The 18,239-nt window shown below is 36.9% G+C and overlaps 1 protein-coding gene across 4 annotated transcripts in view; it reads right to left on the bottom strand.

The window, feature by feature from the left end:
- Window positions 1-843: 843 nt before the first annotated feature.
- The window catches only part of cyth1b (cytohesin 1b), a 37,060-nt gene continuing 19,664 nt past the window's right edge, over window positions 844-18,239 (bottom strand). For 2 of the 4 annotated variants that reach the window (XM_047817562.1, XM_047817563.1), the window contains exons 2-13: window positions 11,244-11,326; window positions 7,757-7,821; window positions 6,820-6,886; window positions 6,337-6,455; window positions 5,887-5,967; window positions 5,670-5,782; window positions 5,226-5,374; window positions 5,026-5,137; window positions 3,513-3,589; window positions 3,281-3,352; window positions 3,031-3,185; window positions 844-2,288 (exon numbers count right to left, since the gene is read on the bottom strand). In XM_047817562.1, the coding sequence (XP_047673518.1) occupies window positions 2,210-2,288; window positions 3,031-3,185; window positions 3,281-3,352; window positions 3,513-3,589; window positions 5,026-5,137; window positions 5,226-5,374; window positions 5,670-5,782; window positions 5,887-5,967; window positions 6,337-6,455; window positions 6,820-6,886; window positions 7,757-7,821; window positions 11,244-11,326 (1,172 nt within the window). In that variant the 3' untranslated portion in view covers window positions 844-2,209. Of the gene's footprint in view, window positions 2,289-3,030; window positions 3,186-3,280; window positions 3,353-3,512; window positions 3,592-5,024; window positions 5,138-5,225; window positions 5,375-5,669; window positions 5,783-5,886; window positions 5,968-6,336; window positions 6,456-6,819; window positions 6,887-7,756; window positions 7,822-11,243; window positions 11,327-15,645; window positions 15,915-18,239 lie in introns of those variants that run through there. The other 2 variants (XM_047817565.1, XM_047817564.1) reach the window with 2 other exon arrangements.

The raw sequence follows: 18,239 nt of genomic DNA, 5'->3' as shown, positions 1-18,239 counted from the left end.
CTCGGTTACCTTATCTGTTTCTGTTTTTACAACTTGAATAAGCTTACCAGCATCCTCATTCTGTTTAAGCTCTACTTTTTGAATTGCCAGTTTAGCATTCAGACCATCTACTCATAATATTCATGTAATCTATGTAAAAGGTAGGTGGAGAATTAAATTTTAATCATTAGTATTTCTAACCTGTACAGATGTGCTTTCTAATTTGTAATCCTTTCACAAGTCTATGCATTTTTGCTGTTAATTCTGTTCTTTTTAGAATAAACAGATTCTGATCTGATCCAGAAAGGTTTTTGGGGTGGTGTAATTATGGCGGCGATCTAATAGGATGTAGCATTTTGACGTCATTCACTGTCTTGTGTACATAGGCCATAAACTGACTTAGGGAGAAAAGGCAAAAGGGGATAGCAGTAATTATTTCCCAGAGTCAAGAAACATATACAGTTAAGTAAAATGTAAAAAGATCAAACCATTTCATACCTTAATGCCTTTATAAGGAAGCGGATGCTGACGGACACCAATGCGTCTTTTGGCCACTCGTGGAATTAGCATATTTTTTGCTAATATTGCAAATAACAAACATGAAACGGCTTCGCAAATAAAATGAAAGTAACAAAATTTCAAGTGCAGATTTGAATTTTGCTAAAAACCGTTTCAGAGTAGTAATTTCTTAATTTCCTATAACTAAGCAGGGCAATACACTTTGTTACATGGCAAGATCGTTAACTAAGCGAAGAAAACCGTTCAAAAAGCTGCGTTTTAGTGTGCAATATAAATATTCCTTCCTAGAAGATATCATTTCCATGTGATTAAAAAACTAGGCCCCAAACATTCAATACAAAATCAGACGACCAAAACCATTTTATTGTGTCTGGATTTCAGACATGATAAAATATTTTTTAGTCCATTTGTTTTAGAGTTTTATTTCAAGACTCAAACCTACATGGCAATTGCAAAAAAAAAAAACCTAAAAGATAAAAGATCTTCATCAAAACCATATTTTTATACAAACGCATTCAGACAAAAATACAACTTTTAAAATATATACAGAAGTGATCCGTTGACATCGCCTCCTCTAATATTTCTGTGCACTTCAACAAAGAAACAATTTAAATACTGAAATATCTTGCATTTCGGACTATTTTAGTAAAGCAACCCATCCTCACCATGATCATAATCATCATCATTATTACTACTCCATTTTAATATTTAAAATGTAAAATTGTCCTCCCACATTAACTAAGAAAAAACATACAACAGGCCGTGCTGTTGCACAAGAATGACGCACAAGCCGAGAGGGACAAAAATGCCAAACCTACCTTAAGTGTATCACTGGATCAGGTCAAACAAATACAAAAGCCCCAAGGTAATATAGAGAAGAAAAAACAGAAAACAGAAAATGTCTTCTTTACACTGTACATTACAGGATGTAAGGCCACTTTCATTTTTATGAACTACAGACTGAACAAATCAGTATAAAAACAAATCCACTGCTTCAGTCATTAAGGCATATAAAAATAGCTTTGGAAATGAGACAAGCACATATCTTCATTTCAAGAAGCAGACAAAATATAACAGCGGACAATACAAAGACAATGATTACAAGTATGTAAAAAGCCACATGAATGTCATTATGGAAGCCGATCAAGAAACACAGCTTATGAAATATTCCGGAGAACGTGCAGATAATATACGTACTTATCCTGCTGTCTGTACATGTATCAAACAAACAAAAACTAAATCTGAAATACATATTTTTCAGCAGCTTTTACGTCAGTTGCCTTGTACAGTCAGACCTGCTGATTTAAAATGTTCATAGATTGACACAGGCTATACATAATACATTTACACACATTTATTTTGTAACATTTGCAGTTTAAGAGCCTCTGTCCAATGCTATAATCCTTCAATACATACAAATCCCTGAATGAGTATGTATGCATGTTTACTCAAAAAGCATAATAAAGTAAATCAAAGTGAAAAGCAGTGTCACACAAGGCTCACAAAACTCCCAGTGCAGTTCACCATTTCCACATGAAAACCCCAGAGCATTCCTGAGTAGGACTGGTCCGGTCCACAGTTATGGCGTCTAGGTTTCATTTGTCCACTTGCAAAAGTCACAGGTCATTTCCTTCTTGGGTGTCCTTCATTTAGTCTTCAGCAATGATACTGTATATACATGGGCTCCAAAGTTTCAAGGAATCAGGAAAATCTACTGCCTCTTTATAGAGGACACCTTCTTCTTCCTGGCTGCAAGCATCTCATAGAAGGGGTCCCTGCTGATGGCAGCTCTGGAGACAGGAGAAAAAAATTCTGTTAGAATACCTTGGCACTTTTGTAAGCAATACAGTTCCAAAACTGTATGAGTTTCACCCATGGCAGCACCCATTGACTTTCACAGTAGGAAAAAATATAGACTATGAAAGTCAGTGGGTGCTGCCAACTGTCTGATTACCAACATTTTTCAAAATATCATCTTTTGTGTTAAACAGAAGAAAAAAACTCATACAGTTTGGAATAAATTGAGGGTGAGGAAATAACACAATTTTCATTTTTGGGTGAACTATACCTTTAAGAGCTACATTAAGCCTTAAATGTTATATGAATATGGGACCTGGAGCACAGGTTTTATCAGCTGACTGTCTTTTGTTGCTTATAATAAATTGGAATGTTGATTTGTGCCAAAAAAACACCGCCAAGCAACTGATTTTCCTCCTTGGTAGGTTACGTCAGATCAGGTCACAGGCCACGGAAGCCCCAATGGTCCAAAAACGTTAGTGATTCGCAATCGCAACCACAGTCAGTGTTCGCAATTTATGAATGAAAGTTCTGTCACAAAACGATATTGTTACGTATCCTCACTCTTTTTAAGTGGGTATACGGAAATCCTTGGCCTTTCCTAGTGGGTATACAGTGTATACCTGCGTATCACGTAGACTACACCAGTGGTCTACACCCTCCTTTTATATTACATCCAAAGTTACATTATATAGTGTGCATATAATCAATCAATGAACTTGGATGACCACTAACTTAATACTACTGATCCATTCCTCTTTTTCTTCAATGGTTGGGGCTGAGATTCTGTAGAATGTGTGGTTTCCCTCGACCACTCGACCATCTGCCTCAGTCTTGCAGGCCTTGATCACTTGATCCTTATTGTCTGGGATGAAGAGCTCAAAGCAGTTCTGTGAAGATCGTTATTCAAACGATTAATGTGCATGCATGCATACAGACACATTATACCATGTATAGAAATATTTTGAAGAAAAGGAGAACATACAGGTTTCTTTGAATCCTCCACTTCTCTGATGCTCAGATTTTCCAGGGGTATAATCCCTCTTGGCTCTTTATCCTAAACAAAGTTAATAATGGTTCAGAAATAAAACATGCTCTACCATCTGCATTGTTATGTTACATTCGTGCATGGCCATATAATCGGTTGCTCACCAAAGAAAACTTTACGAATTGAACATATCGAACACAAACAAACCCCCAAATTATGGGTTACTTACAGTTGTGAATTCAAAGTAATAAAGGCAGTTATCCGTCAAGATAAACCACCTTCTTTTCCACGTTTTGACCCGTCCCCCTGTAAAATGGAAGGACAGCCCAGTGAAGAAATGTATAACCAAATGCTGATAGTGAGAACTGGGTTAACAGTCAAGAGAGCGGACGAGACGACGGCAAATGAAGCAGGATGAGGTTTGGAGCACTGCAGCGGGCAGACATGTGCATGGTTAAGTTACATTAGTGCATAGGCATGTAATGGGTTTACTCGTTACCAAAATGTAAAAGAATCCCACAAAATGGATAAAAAGTAAGTAATCGAATGTAAACGACAAAAGAAACACAGAGAGGACTCAAATAAATTATACAGTACGATACCGGCTATATGTCTATCACAACACAAGGTGGTTTTCTTACAGTACTTTGCTTTATCTTAATGTCTTTCACATTTTTAAAATGTCTTAATGGATTTTTAAGTATTATGTGGTAATGTATTTATATATAGCAGAATCCAAGCCTGGAGTTTTCCTTAGAAGTAAACAGTAATAAGTATTATACTCTAAACAATAAATAAGTGTTTCTGGTTCTCAGCAGAACTGTGTTAAGTTGGAAGAATCAAAGCCAGACCTGCCTTTATGCCTTTATGCAGATCTGTGGCAACTAAACCAAATAAACTGCAGAACGTGTAAGGCAACCTTTGATAAAACCTCTCTGATGCGCACAATTAAGCTTTAATTATGTTACAGAAATAGCAATCATGAGCAAAGAATAAAGAAACCTGCAGCATCCAGGATTAAAGGCTTATGGCTAAACTCCAAGTTCACGCAATAGCATTATGGGGCTTCACACATTGCAAGCAATGTAGCAATGTGCAGGAAATGCCACATTCCAGCATAGCTCAGCATTATGGAACTAATAGGAAACATAAAACCATTTCATTTTTCCAATGAAATATCGGTTTAAAAAAAAATTAAAAATCTAAATGGACCAAAAAGTAAATAATGAGAGCAAAGCACACCACATAAAGCACCCAGAAGCACAGCATATTGGCTAATGGGAAGAACCGGTGTACATACCTCCTGTAGAAAGTGAACATGAAAATAGAATAAAGTGGGGGAAAAAGAAAAAGTGTAATAAAAATCACAAAAAATATAACAAAAAACTGTATTTAAATCACTGTAATTACAATATTTTCACTTCTATAACTCTCCACCAGATGGCAACCTAAACAAACAGAAATAACTAGCCAAATGCTTATGGTCCTTTAGGACATTAAATGTTCATATCCCTTATTATTTTATTGACTTCTATATATATCGTGTGTCATCACTTTGTAGGAGACAAAGGCTAATCTGGCACTACCATGTACAGTGTTGGCATGATTGTGTCAACTGTTGTAAAATAAGAATAAAACATCAGTGTGGATTTATAGAACATTTAATTGAATACATGTAAAATGACAACCTTATTAAAAGAAATGTGGAAAAAAAAATAAAAAGAATAAGATATGCCACTCACCCAATTTCAGCAACCAGCCCTCACGGTCTGGATTAAAGAATGTGTGTGTTAGGTCATTGCCATCGTCTTCTGGTATCTTAAAGGGCTCATTCTTGATGCTTTCATAAAGGTTCTGTAGATATGGACATGCGTTAAAGAGGCCTTAACATAATCGTACCAACACACACACTCTATGTGACACATAAACCATGAAATCTGACCCTGAGCAAGTCCTCTGGTAGGTCTCCCCCATCATTGATGCCTCTGTTCATGGCTATGAAGCGCTCAGCTGAAGGCTTGTCCTTTACATTAGGGTTGTGTAGGCTTGTATTCAACATGATGACGGCAAATGAAAGAACATAGCAAGTATCTGCAGAGAAATTTAACAAAAAAAAAGCCATCTTTAAGCTTGCTGTATACTTTCCTTTTAAATGGACATGCCTGCATATAATTAACAACAATTTAAAAGCAACATGGCCATAATGGATGTATCAAAGCCAATGACACTTTTAGATATGTAAGCACTTCAGTCTCAATAAGAGAATGGCACATTATGAAAGATTAGACAAAAGATCATGGATGAGTAACTGTGAGTAGGCAGGAAAAGGTCAAATTAGCTTTTGCAGAATTAAATAAGCATCGCAATGAAACAAGCATAGACTTGCCTGTGGACTGAAAGACACCTGTGTTGCACCGACAGTAACGCTGTGCAAAAGCCTCCATCATGCGGTCTATCTTCTGGGCTTCACCGGGTAACCGGAAACTCCACAAGAATTGTCTTCATGGTACGATGACAGAAAATAGAAAAAACAAGATTACTACAGTAGCAAAGCAACAAAAATGGACGTGTATGATCATTATCCATAGGTTTTCATACTTTACCGGAGTGCTTGGACCAGGTTGAGATCCGTAAATTCATGAAGCTCCACAAAAGCATGAAGAATTTTAATATTGAATTCATCTCTGGAAGCAATAGGATGAAGGGCATGATTTAAATAATTACTCCAATAATAGATGTTAATTACTTTCAAGAAGATTTTACTTCAATAATTTTAACGTCATGATATCGAGGAGCGGATATCTAACGAAGAATGATGAATTATACTTCAATGAAGCTGTAAGCCTGAAAATAGGTTCTCAACTGTGCTAAATGTGCAGAAATGTGCAGTTATATGAAGGCAATATTGTGGCAACAGTTAAAAAAAATGGAAAGTGCAAGCAACAGCTGAAAAGTCAGAGTTATCTATATGTGGTGAAAAACAAATCAATCCTCAAGCAGAAAGTGTTTCCAATTAATAAGTGCGTTGAAGAATCATGAACATTCATTCTCACCTTTCACCTAGATAATCTCCGATGGCCGTCTTGTTGAGGCCCTCACCCTTATAGAGGAACTGAGCGATATCCTCACAGGTATTCTTAAGCAGGTCGTTCTCTATGAGGAACTGGATCCCCTGGGAATAAACAGCACAGACAACTTTCAATGCGTCCTAATGGGGGGTACAACAGCCCTAACACTCTATTAATGCAATACTTAACAAATGTTATTTCAGGATATTATGTTACATTATTAGGATATTTTTCTCCTCTGCTTCAATTGTGTATGTGAATGAAGTCTGAACACATATTTGAATGATGTGATAATAAAATAGAGGATAAAAAGTTGAAGAAATGTATATATATATATATATATACATATATATTCCATATATATACACATATATATATGGAAAGGCAATTTAATTCAAAAAGACCATCACAGAGTCCAAGGTAAATATAATAAATAGAATTCAATGAAAACACAGACACACTGTATACCTTTTTGGGATCCATGTTGAATTTCTTTCGGCCCATTGCCACCTGTTTATTCCTTTGCATATTTTTCCTGTGAAAATAAAAATCATCCAAGCTGAATCAGTGATGCATTCTATTGGTTTTGAGAAAATAAAAGACCAGAGAGGCATGGTAATATGAGCCTGTTAAAGAATGCAGCTTCTTAACACACTATGCATGTAACAGCATCCTAATGGCATCATTAATAACGTCAGGATCTCAGTGCATTAGCAGATTGGGAGAATTCCCACTGCGCAGAGGGCACTGCGTTATAAATTAAGAGAGGTTTTCATCCTCAATGCATCAGCTACTATATTACTAGAAGATGACACTTAATAAAGAAAAAGGAAAGGGGGAAGGAGAAATGAGAACAGAAGCTAGAAGCATAAGGGGGATTCAGCAAAATCCAGTTCCTTGAGAATCACAATTTTACTATTAAAATTCTGTCAAACTCCAAATAAGTGCAAATAAAAAAAAAAAAAAAAAACGGTTTATTTAATAAAAAATAAGAATGCTTTTTAAATCATTAGTTATTACAAAAATGTCACAAAATGTCTTCAATCTTGGACACATTGGACCTACAATGTTTCAACAAACAACCTACGGAATGAGCAAGCAAATATAACAAAGTCTCATTAACTGGACATTAACCAACAATCTCCAAACTTAACAGCAAACTTTATGATGAAATCTAATGCTTCAACATTCACTAAATCCTTTGGGATCATAGTTCACTTGTAGCTCACTGACCGGAGGAGCCATTATAACGTGCAGTGTATGTATGTATGTATGTTCATATCACATGGCTAAAGTCACAAAATGAAGTACAGAATATATTTAATCTCGTTGATCTCGTCTTGCTATTTGATCTATTACTTAATGTCTATCATGCCCAGTGTTTTAGGGAAAGACACACACACACCTTTCTTCAGTGGACCCCAGGTTCTCAATCTCATTCGTCACCTCCGCTATCTCATCCTTGAGTCTCTAAATGTGAGAGAAGAGAAAGGAGAGAATGAAGCAAATGATGACAAACATGGAAGTCAAGCTCATGTTCTTATATTTATTAATGAAGGCTGGAAAGGTATCAATCTACTGCAACCATGACTTCCTTATTATTCAGACAATTCACCATATGGGCTTCAGTCTGACCCAAGCATGAGATATGAATGACATGAACAAGGAGGCTAGTGAGAGACATAAAGGACTGAAAAAAAAATTAGGTGCATGAGAAAAAATGTTCAAATGAGAAATGTAATCCTGAGTAATGCTTTCATCTGTAATGAGTAGTTGGTGATACAGTAGCTGCTGGGAAGTGCAGAGGTCTCATGTTGCTCACCCTCCATCTGCAAGTCATACACAAAACCCCAGGGTTTCAGGACACCCACTAACAAACACAAGGGAATATCACCTGAATGTGCACTTGTGTAGGTTTAGGAGATTACAGCCATGTGTTTGTAGCCACCATCATATAACTGTACTGCATTAGCAATTCATCACCTTACAGCAGATCAGACAGATAAATAACCCCCAACACACACATACGGAGAAGGAGGGGAAAGTGGATAGGCAAGTATGGATAGATGTGTCTGTGTGTCACTTTCTGCTTCAAGGCGAATCAGTGATCAATTAGACAGGGGCAGCTGACCAAGCTGAACGTTTCAGTGTTTTGCTCTGGTAGGAGAAGATAAGCAGACATAATTGCTGAAGGAAAGGACTAACGTTGCTGAGACGGAACAAAAAAAGAGCAGGTTAACAATGTATTGTGTCGGAGTTGCTAGGCGATGAGTGTAGAAGAATGGCAACAATGAGCAGTCTATTTGCATTTGTCTATCTGTCTTCACAACTGTACAGTATGCTACCATTTTCCTTCTCCATTCCTCATCCTTCAGCTTGTCTTACTATCCCAAAGATATGTTAAAGGCCACAGAGACAAACTGGGTCAAGTCCTCTGCTCGGCCTTCCCAAGAATACAATGTACAAGACACACATTACATTTGACTTGTGTAGCGCTTTTGCTAACAAGCTGTCAGAAAGCAGCTTTACAGAAATCCAGATGTAGATTTAGATCCCTAATAAGTGGCAAGGAAAGAAAGAAATTTCATACGAGTATACTGTGAAGAGGAGTCCTGTCTTTATGATTACTGAACTAATACAGGAAAAAAAAATAAAGGCTGGACATTTAAGTATATTTAATATTAAGGACAAAAACTGCATGGCTAGCATGATTCATTAGCTAGGACGATACATAATGATCTATATTGCCAGTTATGAGCATTTTGATCTTTGGAGTTGATGTCCTGTATCATTAAGAGGGATCATCTGCAAGGTTAATGCTCATTCAGGTCTCATTTCTAATACTTTGCTGCAGTAAATGCAGCGTACTTCATATGATGGTGACGTTCCCATGACTTCGCATGACCCGGCCAAACAAAATCACATCACAAGGCTTATCAGTAAAGACCGTGTAAAGTTCTAACTTTAGTCTGTAAACGATCAGCCTGAAGGTCTGACCTAACCCCATCGATGAATGTTTTTACTTCACAATAAACCATTTAAATGTCAGATCAACATACACAATGCTGACAGTGTTCCACTGAACAATATCACTGACAGTACTGAGATATAATCTAACCATATATAGCTCATCACAAGACTTCATGTGATACGTTTCCCTGACAACTCTTAAAAACTACACGATCTTTAAAACTCTATCTGCTAGAACATTTACAATATATACAACTGATGCCAGGAAGACAGAAATGTGCACTTATATGAAGGCAATATTGTGGCAACAGTTAAAAAAAAAAAGGAAAGTGCAAGCAACAGCTTAAAGGTCAGAGTTATCTATATGTGGTGAAAAACAAAGCAATCCTCAAGCAGAAAGTGTTTCCAATTAATAAGTGCGTTGAAGAATCATGAACATTCATTCTGGTCCTAATGTGAAGCTCCAGAATCCAGTTTTAACAATATCTATGGTCAGGGTTGTCACTTTCCTATTCAGCTTGTGTATGGAAGAATAACTTTCAATGCAAAGTGGCAATTAAAGAAAGTTCATGCAAGCTGAATTGAAGAGATATGCAAACATTCTATTAACATTTTCCACAACTGATCGAGTGAAATAATCTAAGCAGGAGAAAGATTAATGATCAGCATTGGTAGAGGGTAATGTGAGGATAATGGGAGTAACTGAATTTGCAACACCATCTCCTCCATACATGTTCCTCTCAAGAGCTCATCTCATACTGTCATTTTCTGAGTGATGGATGTGTTCCTCTGGATATGTTTATACTGGAAGTGCCACAGGTTTACGTTTGCACTAATATAGTGTTCAGCATCAGTTCAGGCAGGCCACATAGTCAAGCTCGGCTATCAGCTGATGTCAAATTTTCTAACCCCACCCATCAGCTGATCTGATTCCTAAGCGCGCTATTGGTCCCTTTCGAACAGGGCGCCCTATTTAAATGCATTTTTCAGTCTGTCTGCTTGGCTAGCACCTCCTTGAAACTTTGTGTTCATCTTAGTCAGTGTCATTCTGTTGTCACTGATGCAGGCTCTGTTCTAAATGGGGGGATTTTGCCTTGCTGCTTTCCCAGTTAAATGAGAGATTGTCCCCAGAAGCTGCTGCTGTTCCCTGACTAGCTTTCATGGAGCTCATGAAAAGGATAGGAAATTCAGAACCGAGCCATACCGCCAAATGTAAATTTTATAAGCTTGCAAATAAAACATTTAAATATGTCAAAGAGTTGTCTTTATTTTGACTCAAGTGGTCCTGACTGAACTGAGTCCCTTGAAAAAGTACACACTTGCGGAACTTGTGATATTAACTCGGAAAATCTGAACTGGCATCTGGCATTTTAATACAAAGCAAAAGCTAAATCTTTTTAATACAAATGTCTAGAATGAACAAGACTTTAAGTCTCAAGCTAGGTTACTACATACTGCTTACACGTAGGGCTGGGCGGTATGACGGTATATTCCGTTTCCGCAGAATAAAATGTCTACCGTTACAGGTTTTTCTATTCCGTGCATACCGTGAAATTTAAATTAGTGGGCGTGGTTAACCTCACGTGTAGCACGCCTGAATCTGAGAACGATTGAGAAGCGGCACATAAGCGTAGATAAGAAGAAAGACATGCATGCTGGTAAAGAAATCCCACAAACCAATTCCGAGCAGGAAGAGGAACTTGTTGTGAAACGAGGCGCGACATCAGTGGTATGGACGTGGTTCGGGTTTACAAAGGCTGACAAAGAGCAGACAAATGTGATTTGCAAACTGTGTCACACGAATGTAACCGTTAGCCAGGTCACAAGTGCAAATAAGATCAGAAGAGTCTACTCCTTCTCTCAGGGTACTTAAAGCTTCATGTTGCAGAAAATACTTTAAAACCGGTAAAGAGAATCCTCACCTGGATGTCCTCAAGCAGCTCCTGCTTTCGGCGCCGTATATTCTCCAGCTCCTGCTTCTCCTCTGGCGTCAGGTCATCTGGCACTGGGTGAAGGAAAAAGAGAATTATGAGAGTGTTGAATACGAGATGATAATACTTGTACCCAAATAAACTGTTTAGATGGTTCTGTGCTTGTGGGCAGTAATGTTAAATGTACACAGACGCACAAATAAAACATTCAAACTTCTATTGAAAGAATGAATATTCTTTAGGTGGCGGATGTAGATGTAACTTAAGGGAAGCTAGATATAAATATGTAATCTTTCTGGGGCTCAGCTCAGACATTCACCGTCTACAACAGTGGTAGCTTTTCACGGTCTTCTTTCTCAGGTAATCTATATGAAATGAATGGGATATGCAGTGATACTGGAATACAAAAATACAGGAAGAATTCTTGATCTGAATAGAAACACTTCAATTTCTAGACCTTATTTATGCAATGCAAAAAAGTTAAATAAAAATGTCATGCTGTTCTTATTTAAGTCACCCAAAATGACCAACTGTACTTACACATTTCAAATCCGTTAACACCAGTAGAACGACCTCAGCATCAGACATGTAATAATACATTTTAAGAATATAACTAACAAAACAAATAAGCAAAACCTATGCCCATTTTGTATCCAAACTGTCAGTTAATCGATATTAATTTGTTGTTTACAGAAATGTATGAATGCAGTTGTGTGGATATAATCTTCCTAGTTATAAATACCTATGATGCTACTTATGACCTTATAATATAATTTGCAGTTATATGAATAAGGATATTGCTTAAACACGGTGCTTCATACTATGGAAATTAGAACCGTGAATGCAAGATTAGGTAAATCATGACTGCTCAGATGGACTGGGCAACAAAAGTTATTGGTCCCTCGCCCCCACACCCCCCCCACTCAGGACAAGAAGAAATGGTGTCTAAGACTTTCTGTCATCCATGCTATCCATGTGTGACGACTTCATTCACAATTCATCATTAAAAATTCCTGAGTCAGCTTTTTTGCCCCACCCCAACCCCCACATTAACCAAATACCAATTTACTAGTCACACAAGCACATTTCTACACGACTTAGTGCTAATCACTATGGTAACACCTTTACTAAAATTGCCTTACAAGCCAGTGTAGAAATAACCAGAAAAACTCACACACACACACACACACACACACACACACACCCCTGATTAGAAGGTCAGGGGTTCAAACCACAGCACCGCAAAGCTACCACTGTTGGACCCTTGAATAAGACCCTTAGCCGTCTCTGCTCCAGGGGTGTGGTAAAATGGCTGACTCTGGGCTATGACCCCAGCTTCTTAACATGCTTGGATATATGAAACAAAAACCCCTGTGATTCCATGTGAATATGTGAGAAAAATAAAGTCGTCTTATAAAGTCTGACTGTGTTCTGCCCCAGAGGATTTCTGTGTAAAGTTAAGTAGATGGTTCTTGGTTGTATGTGTATATGGAGCACACAGTTTCATAGCAAAGATGTTTGCTTATTGTACAATAACAACTGATTATCATGACAGAGCTGATGATCTCAATGATTCTACCCTGATTTAGTCTGTTTTACCTTTTTTGAGCCCTATAAATATACAAAATTGTTTTTGAAAGCTGTTGGATGCGCTTGGTTACTGTAGTGTTAATGAGGCCTTTTCATTGTCAGTTTATTTGAACAGTCACCAAAGCATCTTTACACGGTCTGGCAGAACAGAATCAGAAATGATAAAATCAGAATAAGGCAATTTAAATTATAGACAGAATGCACATGCTCACTGGGCAGTCTGCATCTGATCACACAAAAAAGAAGCTAAAATGGCATTAAAAATGCTTTAGACATACACTACACTATCAGTCCCTGAAGTGTGGGCATGGTGGAAGATCAGTTTTGCCTGGGCATAGAACACCATGTCCCCATTAAAGCAACACCAACTGTAGCTGAATGTCACATATCAGCCTGTTTGTGAGTGTGATTGACCGTGAAATAGACAACCAGATCAACTGTTGTTCTGCTTCAAGTATTTCAATATTAGCGTGTGAGTTTTTAATTCAAACTTTTTACATTTATTAAGTGCAAACCCAAATTCTAGCCAAAATTAAATTACTCTAGGCCCTATTCTCACACAAATACTGTACTGCACGAGAAAATCAACAGAATGTGTTGTGTGTGTTGTGTGGTGTGTGTGTGTGTGTGTGTGTGTGTGTGGTGTGTGAAGCCACAGTGTGCTGAATGCAGTCTGAGTGCTACCAGGAGGAGATTTAGAAGCAGGTCATTTCCACATCTATAACAGAAAAGTAAATACCTTGATTGCGGATCACGGGGAAAAAAAAATACCCCACTTAGTCTGCATTGTATACCAAAAAATACCACAAAAAAAAAAAAAACACCTTATTTATAAATAAATGCCTTATTATGTGCTCAAGCATTAACCGATTTTTATAACCGATATATTCGCCTCTACTTTATGTAAAGGGGAAAAACATTTTTCGGTGGAGAAATGGTGTAGCAGCATCCACCCAATCATGGTACAGGATCTTAAGCTTTTTTTTGTCATTTATGAATTAAGAACGGAGCAAAAATCACATTTTTCTTCCCAATTAGATTGGAGGCACTTCTATGTAAATGAGTTTCTGTTGACTTCTGCCTTCGTTCTGCTGCTACCATCATGAGTTTCGTAATCAATAATGATCCAGAATCAGCCACACAAGCCTGAGAAGCCATGACACTGCCTCTACCATGCATGAACAATGACTTTGTATGTTTTAGATCACAAGAAAATCCTTCCTTCCTCCAAATTTGGGCCTTTCGTTCCATTTGAAAGAACTTAACCTTGGTTCCAGAACATTTGCATTTCTTTGTAAATACCAAACTGGCCTTAGGATGATGAGTGGTTTACATCTTGAAGTATGGCCTGTACATTTATTTGTAGTCTTCATCAAACCATAGATCACATTTTCCCCATGAGGTTTGTTGGTGGTTCTTTTCTTTTTTTTTAATCAAAACTCCCACAATTCTTCAGTCATCAACTGCTGTAGTTTTCCTTAACTGACCTGTTTGATATATGTTTTTTTTATTACACCAGTACATTATTTCTCATTGGTTTATCCTTTCTACAACAGCAAATGATTTCTTCACAGGTGGAAACCAGGGCTCAAACCAAGTAGACATTCTGATCTATTTATTGTTTAAACAAATCAAACTAATATGGCACAACTTGGCAACAAGATACCACCGTCAGTCACATGTTCCAGTATTTCTGATCAACTGGAAAATGGGTGAGTTCAAACAAAAAGGTGCTATTATCCAAGTTTAACAAATTTAGGATAAATATCAGGAGGAAAATTAGGCTAAAACTTTGCTCCCTTGTCTCATTCATCTTTTGATCTCAAATCCAAATGTATTCAATATATAGCAAAAGTACAGCAGTGCATTGTACAGCCATAGTCCTAAACTATCACCAATATGCTATCACAGTTTTAACTTGCTGTGATTAAGGATTATGATTCTAAGGATTATGGACAAGTGCAAGCGTTTGTGAGCTGAGCTTGGCCAGTGAGGCATAACTAAAATAAATATAGAAGATTGTATTCTCACTGAGAAATGTATCATGTTAATGTAATAAAAGTGTGCAGTGGTGCAAGAGCTGGCTTTAGCCTATTTGCTCTATAATCACAACAACAAACTAAAGCAGACTTTACATAATGACCAAAGATTCATGTTTAGTCTATTCTTTACAAATATATACAAAATATAATGTATACGAGGACTACAACATGCATGTTACTAATTCAACATAGTAGAAGTCAATATACCAACCGGAATATATATCTATATCAAAAAAATTGGTTAAAAATGTGTATTATGAAATTATGTTATAATTGAATTATGTTATAGTTACAAGACAAATATATTTTAAATTCCAACAATGACCTAGTCAGAACTATGCTGTGTGGAAATGAACAACTGGTTAAAGTTCACACTGCTCCAACAACTTCACTGATTGTAGTGAAAACCAAACTTGCAGACAACCTGCTGTTGTCTAACACAGGACAGAGAAGCCAGTTTCCCTGCATATACACTGATAAGAGAAAAGCCAGCAAACAGTAGAAATGAACCAACAAATCACAACTGAGGTACACAAAAGAGCCTTATCAAAGCACAAAATGTACTTGGGTTTGAGCCCAAGGCCCGAAGTAATGCTAACATTGATGTAAATACACTAGGAGGAAAAAGTGTGCTTGGTTATAAGTGAATAAAACACTTTAAACTGTAAAATGTCTTCAAGTCTTCACTAAATATTGTCCACACCGAACGTTCACCTAAATAAGTCCATCTGCTTAGAGAGAGGACTGCCGTGAACACTTACTTTATTTCTTTATAGTAAGCTTTGATCCAATCAGCCTTTCCACTCAGATCTGAGGATCAGGATTAGCATCCTATTAACACAACCAGGACCTCCCAGTGTCTGAGTAAATCCCTAGTGAGCCATTCAGTCTCTTAGAAGATGATGCTAGAAGAACAGATCGCTGCCACAATCCCAGAGGGAGAAGATGATGGGAAGTAGATGCTGGAAAAGAGTACAGGACGTTGGCGCTGCAGGCAATAAAGCTTTACTACAGCTGGTCTCTTTACTCTCTGTACTATCTTTAAAACCACTCATCGGGATAAATCCTCCTGTAGTCTCCTCCCTCCTCTCCTCCAGAAGAAACACACAGATGGAAGTATGCTCAGCTCCACCTAGTGTTAATGCTGTATACTAACTGAATTGTTTTAGGGAGGGACAGCTGAAATAAGAGAAGCTGCACATTGTGTTGCAGACAGGAGAAAACAAGAAAGGAAGGAAACACAGCAATACAGGAGTTGCATAGATAGGGTGGATCCATTTCAGATTTGTTTTTACCTCATGTTTTAGTAACATAGAGTGCAAACAATCCTGTCCTTTGTAGATGTATTTGCTTTCAAGATGTCCTCCAATCCAACTCACTCTTGGTGGAAATGCAAACAGACTGCATCAGACTTGTACAATCTGTACAGTGTTTGTGCTCTGACCCTATGCTAGAAATCAGTGCACATTACTAACAAAATTCATTCATATATATATTGCATTCGTGTTTTTTTTTAACTGGTTTGCAATAAAAATAACTATTTAATCAATGTTCAATAAGTCATTTTGAAAACTGAATACGATTCTGTTATGTATTATGCTACACAATGAAACTTATGTAACTTAATTTATTTCCTCTACTAATATAGTTGGGTACAATTTAAATTACAATGACATTGAACAAATTTGTTTATACATTATCTAATAAATAGCATCCAGTGAAAACCATGCCACATTCACTTGGGTGACCATAAATAAATAAATAAATAAATAAATAAATAAATAAATAAATAAATAATGAATTAAAAACAAACTATAATGTCATAGTAACTGGTTTAGTCTGCATAAGCCAGCATCAGGAGCAAAATTAGGTTTCAGGAAAGTGTAATCTGGTGAACAGCTAACTAACTAATTTGTTGTGTATGAGCGAGAGATTATATGTTGAACAAAGAACAGAAGAACTGCCTTGAAACATCAAAACAACAATAAACATTTCCTCCATAAAGATGCACTCAAACCCTCATTCATACTAATCTTCTGATATTAGTAGCTTAGCAGGGTCAAAGTTAACCACAAAGTGAATTTAAAGCAGATGGGAATAAAATGAACCGATGCTGGAGACGAAACCCTTTTTAATGTACCATGTCATCTTCCACTCAAGTAAAAGTTTTTTTGCCAGAAGGATTTTATTCTCCATCACAGTGACAACTGCTTATAGTAACAAGTGACAGCAAACTGCTTGTACAGCCTAAATTCATTTAACCCTCAGCTGGTCTAAATTTGATTACACTGTATTTCATAGAACACCAAAAACTCTATATAGTTGAGTACACAGTAGGCAAATATTTCAGACATGCTGTAATGTGTACAAGTATAGTGTTCAGAATACTGTTTATTCACCATCGTTTTGCCTGTCTTCTGGCAATCTTTTAGTCAATAGTTCATCTGCTGACAGGAGAAAGGTACACAATTTCTGTGATACTGCACCGAACAGCTTCGTTCTCAACACACTAACAGTACACATCACTAAAAGAAGGATGGTGGTAGAGAAAAAGTGGAAAAAGTCTAAAAGTAGAAGCATTTGTTTACACCATGTGTGATGGCAACCAAGAGTAAATCACCAAACCACATTTTCTTTTCTGTTCCAGATTACCAGAAGAACCACAAAAGCAATAAAACTTTAAACTTTACTGTTCATCATTTATGTTATTCACACATTAAACTACATTTGTAAGATATTTTTGAATCCCCCAGTCGTCATACTGGGGGAAGGAAAATTGGGAAGTGCTTTCGTTCTCTCTCTGACGCACCATGGCAACCCTTTCAGCAGAATGCCTGTGGATTAGTTAGAAAGACTCGAGTGCAAAACTAAAAATAGCAAATGCACAAGTGTGGCCAGTAAATGTGATGGTGTCTACCATCCCAACCAGTGAGTCTTAATACTCTCCTTGAAATAGATGGAAAAGTAAGGAAGGGTCTTCATTTATAGAGCCCCTTTTTGGGGTTATTGCCCTGCAACATATTCTTCCATCTGACACACTCTGGAAACTCATTCAACAGATTAAAACATTGTTGAAAACATATAGAAATAAGTTGCAGACAAACAAATAAATAAATAGAAAAACAGAAAACTTGGCAAGCAAAATCGCATAAAACTAAAATACAATTGTTAAGATTTATAAATAAATTAATTAAATGAAATAAATAAATAAATAAATAAATAAATAAATAAATGCATTAAACTCACTGCTATGACCTCGTTATTAAACACAGTGATTGCAAAGCTGAAGCTCTTATAATAAAAACTTGAAATGTATCACAATAATTAATTCTGTAGTAGAGGTCAGAGGTAAGCC

The sequence above is a fragment of the Tachysurus fulvidraco genome, chromosome 8 (genome assembly GCF_022655615.1).
Source record: "Tachysurus fulvidraco isolate hzauxx_2018 chromosome 8, HZAU_PFXX_2.0, whole genome shotgun sequence".
Taxonomy (NCBI): domain Eukaryota; kingdom Metazoa; phylum Chordata; class Actinopteri; order Siluriformes; family Bagridae; genus Tachysurus; species Tachysurus fulvidraco.
Note: the sequence above shows the minus strand (reverse complement) of the source record. Positions and strands in the feature narration are given on the sequence as shown.